At 39.0% G+C, this 16868-nt stretch overlaps 1 protein-coding gene across 9 annotated transcripts in view; it reads left to right on the top strand.

Moving 5' to 3' along the window:
• Window positions 1-4665: 4665 nt before the first annotated feature.
• DNM1L (dynamin 1 like) overlaps window positions 4666-16868 on the top strand; it is a 47525-nt gene continuing 35322 nt past the window's right edge. For 5 of the 9 annotated variants that reach the window (XM_019452426.2, XM_019452424.2, XM_019452421.2 and 2 more), the window contains exon 1: window positions 4684-4920. In XM_019452426.2, the coding sequence (XP_019307971.1) occupies window positions 4819-4920 (102 nt within the window). In that variant the 5' untranslated portion in view covers window positions 4684-4818. Of the gene's footprint in view, window positions 4921-16868 lie in introns of all 9 variants that reach the window. The other 4 variants (XM_019452422.2, XM_019452419.2, XM_019452418.2 and 1 more) reach the window with 2 other exon arrangements.

Here is a 16868-nt window from a genome sequence, read left to right as displayed (position 1 = left end):
GGTTGGTTATGATTAGTGATCAAAACACTGGCAGAAAATGATACCAGACACTGATGCTATAAAGAAAGTCTGGATGATCTTCTGCGAGAGCTATTAAAATAATTTCTAGTTATTAATTTAATTCAAAATAAACTTTCTTTCTTTCGGGATATTAAGTTAGAACAAAGCCAACTCACTCCCTACCAAAATAACTTGGCAGCTATTCTGATGAAGACTTCTGTGTCAGGGTAGCCTCATATGTTTTGGCTGGGTTTAACTGCAAATCCTAGTTACAGTTGTACCAGTTTAGACCTGCTTAAATCCTTTCGAATTCCGACTCTCCAATAAAAGGAAAACGGAAGTTTACTAGAGTGGTACTATGTAACCAAGCATCATGCTAGGTAGTGGAGATAACTAGCTACATAAGATGCCACTTCTGCCCTCCGTGGACTCAATGTTGACTAAGGGGAAAGGACATGCTATTGGCCGTAGTACCCCCTCCCTTTAGCAAATATAGTGCCTGGCTAAGACCCATGTGCCTAATAGGTACTTGATAAATGTGTGTTGAATAAATGAGGGAATGAATGAAGAAACGAGGCGGTATATGCAAAGGTTAGGAGTCTGCCAAATAGCCTGTTTTGATCACAGCTCTGCTACGTATTAGCTATATAAATAAATACTTTACTTAAATCCCTGGAGCCTGTTTCCACATCTGTACACCTATCCTGCAAAGTAACTGCAAAATGCTTAGCACACTGCTTCACATCCAGAAAGCACTCAATAAATGTTTAATGTTATAATGTGAAAAGGGCAAGAAGGAAAAGGAGTGATTAAATATGGGGATTAGAATTCCTAGATTATGTCTATATATGTACATTTAAAAGTACAGGACAATGTTGGATTTGGGAAAATTTTTAATGGTGAATAAGAGATTGGTTTCCAAAACCAATTTATTCATGTGGTAGGAAACTTGAACCCTCGAGACAGTGACTCACATGCTTATAGTTCCATAACCAGAAAGAGAACATTCTCTGGTTAGGTCAAGTTAAAAAATTCTGAGGGAAGGCTTCTAAATGGCCCTGCTTGGGTCAGGTTCATCTTAACCTGATGTGGTACAGACTTTGGGATGGGAGGTTGTCCTGGGTGGTCCAGGTGGGCCAATTTAATCAAGGGTTCTTAAAAGAGAAACTTTCTTGGCTGTAGTGAGAGATATGATGACAGAAGAAGGGTTAAAGTGATGGGACATTGCTAGCCTCGAAGATGTTGGACGGGGAACAAGAGCTAGGAATGTGAGCATTCTCTAATCTGCAAATGGCAAGGAGATGGACTTTTCTGTAGAGGCTCCAGAAAGGAATGCAGTCCTGATGATACCTTGATTTTAACCAGGTGAGACCCACATTGGACCTCTGACCTACAGAGCTGTAAGATAATACATTTTTAGTTGTTTTAAGCACAAAATGACTTGTTTAGACAGTAATAGGAAACTCATATACCAGGGAAACGGGGTGGAAACCTACTTTCATTTCGTCCCACATATTCACTCAACATCATCGGCTCTGAGGCAGCTTGCTCAATGAGGTACCTGTAGCTTCCACCTCTGCCTGCTCACCTCATCCATAGGAATAGATTGATCTGAGAGGATAAAGTAGATTATGTAGAGGGAAGCAGAGACAAGAAGTAGAGAGAATTCTGATGCTACCTGAGCCGCCAGTTCCAGTTAATTTTGAGGCCAACGTCATGCTTGCCTTTTGGTTATACAAGCTAATCAATCCCTCTTTTTGAGCTAGTTGGTTTGAATTAAATGTCTGTGACTTGCAACTAAATGATCCTGTCTAAATCATAAATCTATGGTAAGAAAGATGACCGAAGGAGAAGAGTGTTGTTTTGTTTCGTTTGGTCTTTAAAGCCTTTGGAGACAGTACCTGATAATGGCTTAATACGATTCCATAGCAACCCACTGAGAAACATGTTATCCCACTTTAGATGAGGAAAGTCATACTTCTTAGCTAAGTGGCTTTCCCACAAGCAAGAATATTCTGAATTTAAAACATGAAAACCCATATTGGTTTGCTTTGTTTGTCTCCAGTGAAACACATTGCACATAGAGTATCCTGCCTTGTGTTTTTTCTTTTTTTTTTTAAAGTTATCAAAATAGAGCCACATTGTTTCAAGGCCTCTCCACTTCCTGTTTCTGCAGCCTCAAACGGTTTTCTTTTCCTCTGCATCCGATAAACTCAATGCTCTAGAGTCTAGAGAAGTACCGGACAAAGCTGCTTAAACCTAACTGGTGGCGGTGGTGATAGGAGGACTTTTTGTGCACTGGCCATGTGGTTATTTCTCCTAGAAAAAAGATAGAATTAAAAAGGAGACAGTATTATTCCTGAAGCACATTAAAAGGATCTAGATGTTACCTCCCAAGAGATATTTTATAATTTAAATGGAAATATATAACGCCACACAAATTCATGACATTTGTCTTTCTGGAATATTGTATGCTTGTTATTTTAGTTTTGCAGATAGGAAAAGACTATGTCTATTGGTGCCACAAATTAGGGAACAACAGGTGTAGTTGCATCATTTTGGCCCCAGGGCACCTTGCCCCTATGAAGCGGTTACTGATTATGCCCATGGAGCTTTACCATGAGCCTACCCCCTCTGTCGTCTTCTTCTTGGGAGGAATACGGACTGCTCACAGAAAAAGAAGAGATGGAAATCTCTATCAGTAGAGGGCTGAGAAGCAAAGTGGGTAAACTCTGACTACTATATCATCTTGGTAAAAAATAAGAGGATTTAGAATAAATATCTTGTCTGCTCTTCATTTTTTTGCAGTTCTGAAGTTTTTGTGTTTAAGAAAGAGAAGATAGGGGTGCCTGGGTGGCTCAGTTGGCTAAATGTCAGACTTCGGCTCAGGTCATGATTTCATGGTTCATGAGTTTGAGCCTGCATCTGACAACAGAGAGCCTACTTTGGATCCTCTTCCTCTCCTCCTCTCTAAAAAATAAATAAACATTAGGAAAAAAAAAAAAAGCAATGTTCATAAAACTTGGTAAGATGTTAGAACACTACTCATGGACCTTCAGGTCTTAGCTTACATGATATTTTATTCATTTGCCCCCAAATATTTATTGACTACTTACCATGGGTCCTACTGAACAAATCAAGCATGTTCCTCAGGGCTACTGTGTAGGGCTGTGCAGGTGAATAGTACCTAGTGCTGTTGTGTAGTGCACAACTTCCACTATTGCAGGTGTTTTTACCCTCCTGGAGACTAAATCTGGTGACTTCTAGAAAGTCTTGCTGGAATTTTCACTCTTCCCCCTCAAAGTAGAAAAGGTGCTCCTATTATGTGTTCTAAAATACAGTCAGTCATAGCACTTTACCCATTTATAATGAATGGTGTCATCCTGTTAGATTGTAAACTCAGATGGGACTGAGATTGCATCTACAGCAAAACCTTGGATTGCAAGTAACTTGTTCCGCGAATGTTCCTCAAGACGAGTAAACATTTCTAATAAATGTTAACTTGATAAACAAGCAATGTCTTGAAATACCAGTAGTACATGAGCAGTGTCTTGTAACATGAGTTGTACTTGATGCTGAATGTCACATGATCACAACTGAGACAATGGTTCCTGAAATTCACTTTGATATACAAGTGCTTTGGATTACAAGTATGTTTCCAGAACGAATTATGCTCGCAAACCAAGGTTTTGCTCACAAACCAAGGTTTCACTGTATCTTGTTTGTCACTTTCTAGGGGCTAGGGATGCATCGGTAAATTAAACAGTCAAAAATCCCTGGCTTCTAGAAGCCAATAATCTAGCAAGAGCAGAGAGTAAATAAGTTCAATATGTAGCATGCAAGATGGAAATAAATAGTATGGAGAAAAATAAAGCAAGGGGGCTTTCTTTTCACCTACTTTAGGTTTTTGCTCAAATGCCACCTTTTTAAACTTTGAGATAGGAAAGATTTGGAGGTTTGGAGTAGAGGAGAAATATGATCTTGCCTAAAAAAGAAAAACAACATTTAGGAATGTAACAGGCACACTTAGCAAAAAGCAAGTAAGATAGTTATCAGATCTTCACTTTGTCAGGAATCAGGCCACAACAAATAAAGTGTTATACAGAATATAGAGAACAAGGGCTCAGCCTTTCCCCTCCAAAAGTCTTGACTTAAGCTTCTTCCACAACACGTTTGTACAAAAATCTTGGGAGAACCCGCATGTTCCAACCGGGGCTGGGTGTTGTATTTTTGCAAAATAGCACCCCACGCCTTCTAGTATCAGCCTATAGACCCTTTGCACCTGGTTGGGGTGTCTGAGGCTCTGAGTTATTCTTTAAGTCTCTTCAACCCGTCCTTATTGAGCAGGCAGCTTCATAAGGAAATAACATCTTGGATAATCAAGATACTACGCTCTGCTAAACACACATCCATATCTGGCATTTTCACACCCGTTACGCTCTGAATACAGGCGTAAGTGTATTTTCCCTCCTACTCCTAGGGCTTCGCTCCGAGGGCTTTTGACGACAGCCTGAAAACCACGCCCGCCCCAAGCACCTTCTCCCCGGGCTCTCCACCCGCCCAGCGCGGCGCAGCTTTCTGGAATCCGTAGGCCTCTCTTTCCTCTGCCCCAGAACTACAACTCCCGGCAGGCTCTGTTTCTCTCCACCTTCCTCTTAGCGCATGGCCTGCCGGGAGGGGGCAGGTAGCGCGGGCGGGGTCCAATGGGTGCCGGCTCCCGAGGAGAAGGCGGAGGAGAGGAGGAAGGAGGCGGACTCTGGGCCCCGGCCCCATTCATTGCCGCGGCCGGCCGGGCGGGGGTCCTGTGTTTTCGGAGCCATGGAGGCGCTAATTCCAGTTATCAACAAGCTTCAGGATGTCTTCAACACGGTGGGCGCCGACATCATCCAGTTGCCTCAGATCGTCGTGGTGGGAACGCAGGTAGGAGACGAGGGCGGCGTCCGCCCAGGCCAGAGCCCGGGGCGCGGGCCTGGTGGGGGCTGCGGCAGCGCCGGCTCCGAGCCGGCCTTTGCGGCCTGTGGGAGGAGGGCGCTGCTGGGGGCACCCGGGCTCTTCGGGCTGTGCCGCGCCTTTCCGCCCGGGGCAGGTTACTTCGGGCCTGGGAATCCGGGCCGGGTCGGGAGGCGAGGGGCGGAGCCGGCGCGGCGGGTCCCGGGGGCGGGCTAGCCGGGGGACGGACCGGCGAGCGGAACTGGAGCCCGCGGAGACCGGGCGCGGCTTGCCCTGCGGGCCGCTGCTTGGAAGGGCACCTGGGGGACGCGCTGGGCACGTGGGGCCACACTGGGCTCATGGCGGGCCAGCTAGCCCTTCTTCCGTTGGTTTTAGGGCGGCAGGGTTTTTATTCCCCTTCTTGCCTTGCTCAGGGGCGCCGGAGTCAGTTTTGGAACCGCGGGGTAGGGGTTGAGAAGGCCGCTACTGTGTGGTACCTGAATGTTTTGCTGCAGTGCAATCCCTTCATGTTTTGAGGACGCCGAAGCAGTTAATAAAAAGCAACCCCCTCGTCTCCCCCGCCCCAAACCACCTGTATCTGGGTGTTAGGAAGGAATAACCAGTTTTTCTGCGTTGGCTGTGGTTTTTGTCTTCCATCCAAATTGGGCATCAGGTTCTCTGGTCTTTTCATATTGGGTGTCATAGATAACATAATTTTTTATATGCAGAAAATGTTGAAAAATTATTTTTAGAGTGACAGGAGAAGTACAAGTTTCATTTTCTCTGCCTGCTGATTTTCTTGGTTTTAAAAGAATCGTAGGACTCTTATTAGAGTTCAGAGAAACGCATTTTAGAGCTTAGTATATTGATTTTAAGTGTTTTCATTTCTCAATGATCTTTTCTGTTGAGAAGGGGACGGTTTCCTCATTTTCTGTCGCTACATCTTGCTACAGTATTTTAGTGTAGAGTATAAATATTATGACAGGGAACTTAACGTTCAGAGTACCATGGAGTATATTCAAACCTTGGAAACCATAGACATCCTGTACTTTTTCTTGCTTTTAAATAAAGTGGTAGAAATTATTTCAGAAACACATATCCTTGTTCTGCTGTAGGATTGGTATAGATTCTGCTCACTCTTGCCTACATATATTGTAGTATTTGTAACTTATTTGTAATGATTGGACACTGAATCATCAATATAATATTAGGAGCTGTATTTTTATTTCACATATTTTGTTCACTGCTGCGTTCCTATTCCTAGCTCTGTAACAGTCCCGGGGCGTGTAGTGAGTGCTCCATAAATACTTTGAATGAATGGATATTGTTCACTGTAACCAGATAATATTTTAAAACACTGGTACTTCTATCATCAAATGGATCTGTTTTTGAAAATACAATGAAAGGAGATGAACTAAATCTTCTTTGGTAGTAATTTGGAAGTGTTTCCTATCTGTGGACCAGAAACTTTCCATATACTTTTAAGAGATTCTTCATGCTTTCTAAGCTTGGAGAAGTAAAAGAATCAGGGCTATTGTGTGTCAGCATAAATAGTTTAAAATCAAGAAGGATTTTTCTTACACAAAATTGAGTTTCCCTTTTTTTTTTTCCCCAAAGTTTATTTAGAGAGAGAGAGAGAGAGAGAGAGAGGCAGACAAAGAGGGAGAGGGAGTATCCCAAGTAGGCTCTGTGGGATCAATGTGCAGAGCTGGCTGTGTGGCTTGAGCCCATGAAACTAAGATCATGACCTGAGCCAAAGTCAAGATTTAGGCACCTAACTGACTAAGCCACTGAGATGCCCCAAAATTGAGTTTATTTCCGTGAGTAAACCTGTTGGCAGAATTACTCTTTGGAGTAGAGGAGTAAAGATCTCACTGGTAGGAAAATCATTAACGTTGTGCTAGCAGAAACCATCCTAGTAGTGATACATGCCATATTTATGTGTTGATGTTTGAAATTGCTCAGTAGGAAAATTAAGTTTGTGTGTGTGTTTTAAGTAGGCTCTCTGCCCAACATGGAGTTTGAACTTATAACCCTGAGATAAAGAGGCACATGCTGTACTGACTGAGCCAGTAAAGTACCCAGGGAAATTAGTTTTTAAAGACTTAATGAAGGTTATCTCCATTTACGTCTTTATTAGCTGTACTTCAGTCCTTTATTATTCAGGTACAGAATTAATAAATAAGGTTAGAAACAATGTCTCCCCACCCCCACCCCCCCCCATATTTTCATTATATTGAAAAAAATCACTTCTGTTTGACTTGAATACTAGTATACCACTACTTTGTCCTCTGTGCCATTTAATGTTTTGTAATATACAGCACATGCATTACATTCATATTTAATGGAGTAGTGTACGATATTATCCCAACATAATAATAAATGTTCTGACCGGTAAACTTCTCAGTGGCAGTGATGATGTCTTCATAATACGGGTAGAGCCTCTCTCTTACACATTAACTACACCTTAAGTGGCTGTAGGTCCCATTTTGTTGAACTTTTTTTAGAAGTGATTTGCAAACTTAGTATATGTAAGAATCACTTTGAAAATAAGTTCCTAGATTCCATCCCCAGAGATTTTGATTTTCAAATCTAGGTTGGGCCAGGCACTACAGGTGATTCTGATGCAGATGATTCATAGATCCCAATTGAAAAGTGTATTAGTGAGTCTTTGATTTTAAAATGCATGTAACTAGAAAAGATAGGGAAGCTGAGCCTAAGGGCATACCACCATTGAGTAGCATGTTGATATCTGTGGCATTCTTGCTAATGTTTTAAATTTTGATTTGTTAAATTGCCCAAGTAATCCTTCTTTCAAGCCTATAGAGTTGGAAGAGTTGAGGAGAAGGAATCATGTTTATAGCTGTAGATCATTCACAACTTTAATGGTTTTAGCTAAATAGTTTTTTGTTTTTGTTTTTTTTTTTTTCTTTAACTGAGATCATCTGTGTGGAAAGAACAGAAGAGGGGAGAGAAAAGGTTGATACTTTTAGACCATGGTGTACTTTGCAGGTGGAGAGGAGATAAGACTTAAACAACTTTTGTGACTTAACTTGGGAAATTTAATCACTATTTTTTTAAGTTGAGAATAAGGGGGTGCCCTCCCAGGTATGTAATCTAAACCAGCACCCAGGGGTGCCTGGGTGGCTCTGTCGGTTAAACGTCCGACTTCAGCTCAGGTCACCATCTCACTGTCCGTGAGTTCGAGCCCTGCTCAGAGCCTGGAGCGTGTTTCAGATTCTGTGTCTCCCTCTCTCTCTGACCCTCCCCCGTTCATGCTCTGTCTCTGTCTCAAAAATAAATAAATGTAAAAAAAATTAAAAAAAAATAAAACAAAAACAAAAACAAAACACCAGCACCCAGTATAGGAATCCTAGTGACATGACATTAACCTGAGACTCAGAGTTGCTAGTAATGAACTTTTCACTTTACCTTTCATTTCAGTGATTTCAGCATTCTACCTTTAGGAATTCAGAAAGGAATCTTGGGTTTTAAATGACCAGTTTGCAAACCAACATTTTTTTTCTAACATTTTAAAATATAATTTATGTAACATAAAATCACCATTATAGAATGTACAGCTCATTGGTTTTTAGTATATTCACAAGTTGTGCAACCATCAGCATCTAATTCCAGAACATTTTTTTTTCCAGAACATTTTTATTATGCAAGAAAGAAACTCTGTACTCATTAGCAGTCATTCCTCATTTCATCCTTCCCCTGTCCCATCCCCTGGCAACCACTAATCTACTTTCTGTCTCTATGGATTTGCCTATTCTGGACATTTCATATAAATAGAATCATACAATATGTGGCTCTTTGTGTCTGGCTTCCTTTGCTCAGCATGATGTTTTTAAGTTCATCCATGTATTAATACTTCATTACTTTTTTTTTTGAAAGAGAAAGGGAGCTTGTGTGCATGGGGGGAGGAACAGAGGGAGAAGGATAGAGAGAATCTTAAGGAGGCTCCACACCCAGCAAGAGCCTACACGGGGCTCCATCTCACGACCATGAGATCATGACCTGAGCCAAAATTAAGGGTCAGATACTTAACGAACTGAGCTGCTCAGGTGTCCCAGTACTTCATTACTTTTTATGGCTAAATAATATTCCATTGTATACATATGCCACATTTTGCTTATCCATTCTAGTTGATGAATATTGGGTTGTTTCCATTTTTTGGTTATGATGGAGAATGCTATGAACATTGTTTGCAAGCTTTTGTCTGGACATGTTTTCAGTTCTCTTGGATATACAGTAAAACCTTGGATTGCGAGTCACTTGTTCTACGAGTGTTCCATAAGACGAGCAAACATTTCTAATAAATTTTAACTTGAAAAATGAGCAGTGTCTTGCAATATGAATAGTATGTGATGATGAAAATCGCATGATCGCAACTGAGCCAGCGGTTTTTGAAATTCGCTTTGATATATGAGTGCTTTGGATTACAAGCATGTTTCCAGAAAGAATTATGCTCTCAAACCAAGGTTTTACTTAGGAGTAGAATTGCTGTGTCATTTGGTAACTCTTGTTTAACTTTGAGAAACTGCCACATTGTTTTCCAGTGCGGCTGTACTATTTTACATTCCTTCCATCAGTGTTTGAGGGTTTCAGTTTCTGCACATCCTCACCAACTCTTGTTATTATCTTTTTATTTTTATTTATTTTTTTAATGTTTATTTTTGAGAGAGAGAAAGTGACAGACTGTGAGTGAAGGAGGGACTGTAGAGAGAGAGGGAGACACAGAATCTGAAATAGGCTCCAGGCTCCTTGCTGTCAGCACAGAGCCCGACGTGGGGCTTGAACGCATGGACCGGGAGATCATGACCTGAGCTGAAGTCAGATGCTTAACCAACTGAGCCACCCAGCTGCCCTGTTATCATCTTTTTTAAAAAACTGCTAAATCATCCTAGAATTCTTTTACTTTAAAAAAAGCATGCCCTGCCCCCAGCACTGCTATCTACATTTTAGTTCCTGAAATCTTGCTTTCCTGCTTGATGTGCCTTCATTTGTCCTGTGTTCTTAAAGGTGATGATTTCATTAAGTTTAGTAATTTGGTGCTAAATATTGATCATAGATTTCATTCCTGTATTGTTTTCTTGTGCATGTTCTTAGGTAAACTTATATATTTTCTCTTTTTTTTTCTAGTTTCTTTGTATAGTTCATGTGCTGCTTCCCTTTTTTTTTTAACTTAAAAATGAGGTGAAATTTCTGTAACATAAAACTTGCCATTTTAGAGAGTACAGTTCAGTGGCATTCAGTATATACATAATGTTGTGCAATCAGCACCTCCTTCTAGTTCCAAAACATTTTTACCACCCAAAAGAAAATTCCATGCCCATTAAGCAGTTACTTCCTGTTCCTCCGTTCCTCCAGGCCCTGTAAACCACCAATCTTCTTTCTGTCTCTGTGGATTTACCTATTCTGGCTATTTCATAGAAATGGAATCATAAAATATGTTACCATTTATGTCTGACTTCTTTCACTACAGATAAAAAATGTTAAAAAGATAAGAAAAATAGGTGCACCTGTGTGGCTCAATTGGCTAAGCATCTGACACTTGATTTCAGCTCAGGTCATGATCTCACTGTTGTGAGATTGAGCTCCATGTTGGGCTCTGCACTAGGTGTGGAGCATCCTTAAGATTCTCTCTCTCCCTTTCCCCCTCGCCTGCTTGCTTGCATGCTTTCTCTCTCTCAAAAAAACTATTAAGAAAAATAAAGAAAAATCACATTTATCTGTTGTATTAATATCAAAGAATTAAGAAGCATCTTTTATAAAATGAAAAGTGAAAACTTAGTAAAAATTGAATCACTTTTGGGTAATGTGTCATGAATGAATGTTTGCTACTCCCAACTGATGGTGGTTATCAGAGAGAAAATGCTAAAAATATGACAAAGCCTTTTCAGTGAAAGGCTCAATCTCACAGTATAAATCCAAAGTACTGTAGATTTCAGTACAGTACAATTCGGAAGAAACTAAAAGATGACACTGAGACCAGGCACACAAATCTCTAACCCTTGAGGGGCGCCTGGGTGGCTCAGTCGGTTAAGCGGCCGACTTCGGCTCAGGTCATGATCTCTCAGTCAGTGAGTTCAAGCCCCCCGCGTCGGGCTCTGTGCTGACAGCTCAGAGCCTGGAGCCTGTTTCAGATTCTGTGTCTCCCTCTCTCTGACCCTCCCCCCGTTCATGCTGTCTCTCTCTGTCTCAAAAATAAATAAACGTTAAAAAAAAAAAATTAAAAAAAAAATCTCTAACCCTTGAATATATAGATATTGCATCAATTTGAGGACTATGTGAGGATGAAAAAAGCAGAAGGCATAGGGGTGCCAAGTGGGTCATATTTTCAGAGTAAGCCACCTGTGACTTGCCATACGGGAAGTTCTGTAGCCACTCACCTTCCTAGAATGAGCGCAGACATTGGTTGTTTAAATCACCAGGGGAAAACATGCACTGATCTAGCCAGTTGTAGAGGAAGCCAATATTATTTATAATAGATAAAAAATGAGAACCTGTAAACATGTTTGGTTTGCGAGTCTGTTGACGTAATTTTTGTAATTGAAATATAATTGGCATACAGCATTATATTAGTTTCATGGGTACAACATAATGATTATATATATATGTATATATATATATGTGTGTATATATATATATATATATATATATATAGTGAAATGATCACAATAAGTCTAGTTAATACTCATCACCACACATAGTTGTATTTTTTCTTATGAAAATGTAAGATTTACTCTCTTAGCAACTGTCAAATATATAGTACAATATTATTATCTGTAGTCACCATACCGTACATTATATCCCCAGGACTTACTTCATTGGAAGTTTGTACCTTTGACCACCTTCACCCATTTCACCCACCCCTTGCTTCTGAGAGCTGCTAAGCTGTTCCCAGTATGTATGACTTTCTTTTTGCCTTTTTTTAGATTCCACATGTAAGTAAGATCATATGATATTTGTCTTTGGTTTATTTCACTTGGTATAATGCTGTCAGAGTCCTTCCATTTTGTTGCAAATATCAAGACTTCTTTCCTTTTTTATGGCTGAATAATATTCCATTGTGCAGATGTGTATATATTAGAGTAGTCTTTTAAGATCTTTTGTATTTCTGTGGTAACAGTTGTAATATCTCTTTTATTTCTAATTTGAGTTCTCTTTTTTTGTGGCAGGTCTAGTTAAAGGTTTGTCTATTTTTTTCTTTTCAAAAAAGCAGCTCTTAGTTTCACTGATTTTTTTTCTTCCTGTTGTCTTTTTAGTCTCTGTTTCATTTATATCCACTTTGATCTTTGATATTTCCTTTACTAATTTTGGATTTACTCTTCCTTTTCTAGTTCCTTGAGATGTAAAGTTAGATTGTTTATTTGCTATCTTTTTTGTTTATTAATACAGGCATTTATCACTATGAAATTCTCTGTTAGAACTGCTTGTGCAGTTTTGGTATGTTATATTTCCATTTTCATTTGTTTCAAGCTATTTTTTAATTTTATTTTTTCATCCATTGGTTAATAGCATGCTTTTTAATCTCCACATACTTGTGAATTTTTCAGTCTTGTAATTGATTCCTGGTCATAGTATTGTAGTTGGAAAAGGCGTGTGATATAATTTCAGCATTCTTAAATTTACTAAGAATTTAATTAGGCCACTATTTTTGTGGCCTAATACATGATCTATCCTGGAGAGTGTTCCATGTATGCTTGAGAAGGATGGGTATTCTGTTGCTTTTGGATGGAATGTTCTGTGTGTATCTCTTTTTTTTTTTTTTAATTTTTTTTTTTAACGTTTATTTATTTTTGAGACAGAGAGAGACAGAGCATGAACAGGGGAGGAGCAGACAGAGAGGGAGACACAGAATCTGAAACAGGCTCCAGGCTCTGAGCTGTCAGCACAGAGCCCGACACGGGGCTCGAACTCACGGACCGTGAGATCATGACCTGAGCCGAAGTCAGACGCTTAACCGACCAAGCCACCCAGGCGCCCCTGTGTGTATCTCTTAAGTCCATCTGGTCTAATGTGGTTTTTTCCTTAAATTTTAAGTCTAAGACACTTAACTTACAGTGTTATAATGTCGTTTCAGGTGTATAATACACTGATTCCACAATTCTATACATTAGTGCTCATCATGACAAGTGTACTCTTAAACCCCTTTACCTATTTTGCCCATTCCCCCCTGCCACCCACCTCACACCATGGGTTCTTTGTATTTAAGAGTATGTTTCTTTGTTTGTCTCTTTTTTTCTTTGCTTCGTTTCTTAATTCCACATATGTGTGAAATCATATGGTATTTGTCTTTCTCTGACTTATTTCATTTAGCATACTCTTTCCGTGGTGTGTGTGTGTGTGTGTGTGTGTGTGTGTGTGTGTACACCTCTCTCTGTCTGTCTGTCCTGTCTCTGTCTTTATCCATTCCTCTACAGATGGTCACTTGGGCTGCTTCCATAATTTTGCTTTTGTAAGTAACACGGCAGAAAATGAAAGGGTGCATATGTCTTTTCAAATTAGTGTTTTTGTATTCTTTGGGTAAATACCCAGCAGTGGAATTATCGGATCATATAGCAGTTCTATTTTTTTTTATTTTAAAAAGTGTTTTTTGATGTTTACTTATTTATGAGAGAGACAGTGCGCATATGAGCAGGGGAAGAACAGAGTGGGGGGACAGAGGATCTGAAGGGGGCTCTGCACTGACAGCAGAGAGCCTGACGTGGGGCTCAAACTCACAATCGTGACCTAAGCCGAATTAGACACTTAACCTATTGAGCCACCCAGGCGTCCCTTGCCCATTCTTAAATTGGATTATTTGCTTTTTTTTTTTTTTTTTTTTTTTTTGGTGTTGTAGAAATTCTTTATAGTTTTTGGGTACTAAACCTTTATCGGATATGTCCTTTGCAAATATCTTCTCCCATTCAGTAGATTGTGTTTTAGTTTTGTCAACTGTTTTCCTTTGCTGTGCAGAACTTTTTATTTTGATGTAGTCCCAATAGTTTATTTTTACTTTTATTTCCCTTGCCTTAGGAGACATGTCTAGAAAAATATTGCTATGACAGATGTCAAGAGAAATTACTGCCTGTGCTCTCTTCTAGGATTTTTATGGTTTCAAGTCTCACAGTTAGGTCTTTAATCCATTTTGAGTTTATTTGTGTGTATGGTGTAAAATAGTGGTCCAGTTTGATTCTTTTGCACGTAGCTGTTCAGTTTTCCCTACACCATTTGTTGAGAAGAGACTACCTTTTTCCAGCTGCGTATTCTTCCCTTCTTTGTTATAGATCAGTTGACCATCATGGATTTATTTCTGGGCTCTCTATTCTGTTGATCTTTGTATCTGTTTTTGTGCCAGTACCATACAGTTTTGATTAGTGCAGTTTTGTAGTGTATATTGAAATCTGGGATTGTGATATTTCCAGTTTTGTTTTTGTTTTCCCCAGATTACTTTGGCTATTCAGGGTATTTTGTGGTTCCATACAAATTTTAGGATTATTTGTTCTAGTTTTGTGAAAAGTGATGGTATTTTGATAGGGATTGCATTAAATCCGTAGATTGCTTTGGGTATATGGACATTTTAACAATATTTGTTCTTCCAATCCATGACCACAGAATGTCTTTCCAATTGTTTGTGTCATCTTCAGTTTCTTTCATCAGTGTTTTACAGTTTTCAGAAAGCAGGTCTTTTACCTCTTTGGTTGTTTATTCCTAGGTGTTTTATTATTTTTGGTACAATTGTAAATAGGATTGTTTTCTTACCTTCTTTCTGTTGCCTCGTTATTAGTGTATAGAAATGCAACATATTTCTGTATATTGATTTTATATTCGGCAGCTTTCCTGAATTCATTTATTAGTTCTGGTAGATTTTTGGTGGAGACTTTAGGGTTTTCTATGTATAGAATCATGTCATTTGCCAATAATGAAAATTTTACTTTTTTCTTACCAATTTGAATGGCTTTTACTTCTTTTTCTTGTCTAATTGCTGTGGGTAGGACTTCCAGTACTATGTTGAATAAAAGTGGGGAGATTGGACATCCTTATCTTGTTTCTGATCTTAGTGAGCTTTTCCTCATTGAGGATGTTGTTAGCTTTGGATTTTTCATACATGGCCTTTATTATGTTGAGGTATGTTTCCTCTAAACCTACTTTGTTGAGGGTTTTTTTTTTTTTATCATAAATGGATGTTGTACTTTGTCAAATGATTTTTCTTTCTCTATTGAAATGATCATATTATTCTTATTGTTTGTTTTGTTGATGCGATTGATTGATCTGTGGATATTGAACCACCTTTGCATCCCAGAAATAAATCCCACTTGATCGTGGTGAATGACTTTTTTAATGTATTGTTGGATTCAGTTTGCTAATATTTTGTTGAGGTTTTTTACATCTATGTTCATCAAAGATATTGGCCTATAGTTTTCTTTTTTTGTAGTGTCTTTATCTGGTTTTGGTATCAGGGTAATGCTGGCCTCATAGAATGAATTTGGAAGCTTTTCTTACTCTTCTATTTTTTGGAATAGTTTGAGAAGAATAGGTATTAACACTTCTTTAAACGTTTGGTAGAATTCACCCTTGAAGCTGTCTGGTCTTGGACTTTTGTTTGTTGGGAGTTTTTATTACCAATTCAATTTTGTTACTAGTAATTGGTTTGTTCAGATTTTTTCTTTCTTCCTGGTTCAGTTTTGGAAGATTATACATTTCTAGGAATTTATCCATTTCTTCTAGGTTGTCAATTTGCTGGCGTACAATTTTTTTTTGTAGTAATCTCTCATGACCCTTGTATTTCTGTGGTGTTGTTTCTCTTTCATTTCTGATTTTATTTGTGTCCTTTCTTTCATTCTTGATGAGTCTGGCTAAAGGCTTATCAATTTTTGTTTATATTTTCAGAGAACCAGCTCTTGGTTTCATTGATTTTTTTGTGTGTTTTATCAGTCTCTGTTTCATTTGTTTCTGCTCTAACCTTTATTGTTTCTTTTCGTCTATTCACCTTGGGCTTTGTTCTTGTTATAGTTCCTTTAGGTGTAAGGTTAGATTATTTGAGATTTTTCTTATTTCTTCACGAGACCTGTATCACTGTAAATTTCCCTTTTAGAATAGCTTTTGCTGTGTTTAAAGATTTAGACCATTGTGTTTATATTGTCATTTGTCTCCATGTATATTTTGATTTCCTCTTTTTTTTTTTTTTTTTTAATTTTTTTTTAACGTTTATTTATTTTTGAGACAGAGAGAGACAGAGCATGAACGGGGGAGGGGCAGAGAGAGAGGGAGACACAGAATCCGAAGCAGGCTCCAGGCTCTGAGCCATCAGCCCAGGGCCTGACGCGGGGCTCGAACTCATGGACCCTGAGATCGTGACCTGAGCTGAAGTCGGACGCTTAACGGACTGAGCCACCCAGGCGCCCCTTGATTTCCTCTTTGATTTCTTTATTGACCCATTGGGTGTTTATTAGCATGTTGTTTAGCATCCACATGTTTGTGTGTTTTTTTTCCTTTTTTTCCTTGTAATTCATTTTTAGTTTCATATTGTTACAGTCAGAAAAGAACCATGATACGATTTCAGTTTTCTTAGCTTTATTGATACTTGTTTTTATAGCCTTACATGTGATCTATCTTGGTGGATGTTCCAACAAAAGGATGTGTATTCTGTTTTTGAATGGAATGTTCTGTATATATTTGTTAAATCCATCTGGTCTAACCTGTCATTCAGACACTGTTTCTTTATTGAATTTCTGCCTAGATTATCTGTCCATTGATGTATGTGGGATGTTAAAGTCCTCTACTACTGTTGTATTACTATTAGTTTTTCCTTTTATGTTTTAATATTTGCCCTTTGTGTTTAGGTGCTCCAATTTTGGGTGGGTAGATACTTATATAATCCCTCTTGTGGGATTGACTCCTTTATCATTGTATAATGCCCTTCTTTGTCTCTTGTTACAGTCTTTGTT

Source organism: Panthera pardus, unplaced genomic scaffold, assembly GCF_024362965.1.
Source record: "Panthera pardus isolate Hobbes unplaced genomic scaffold, ASM2436296v1 HiC_scaffold_6, whole genome shotgun sequence".
In the NCBI taxonomy this organism is placed as follows: domain Eukaryota; kingdom Metazoa; phylum Chordata; class Mammalia; order Carnivora; family Felidae; genus Panthera; species Panthera pardus.
The sequence above is the reverse complement of the archived record's forward strand: the minus strand, read 5'-3'. Positions and strand labels throughout refer to the sequence as shown.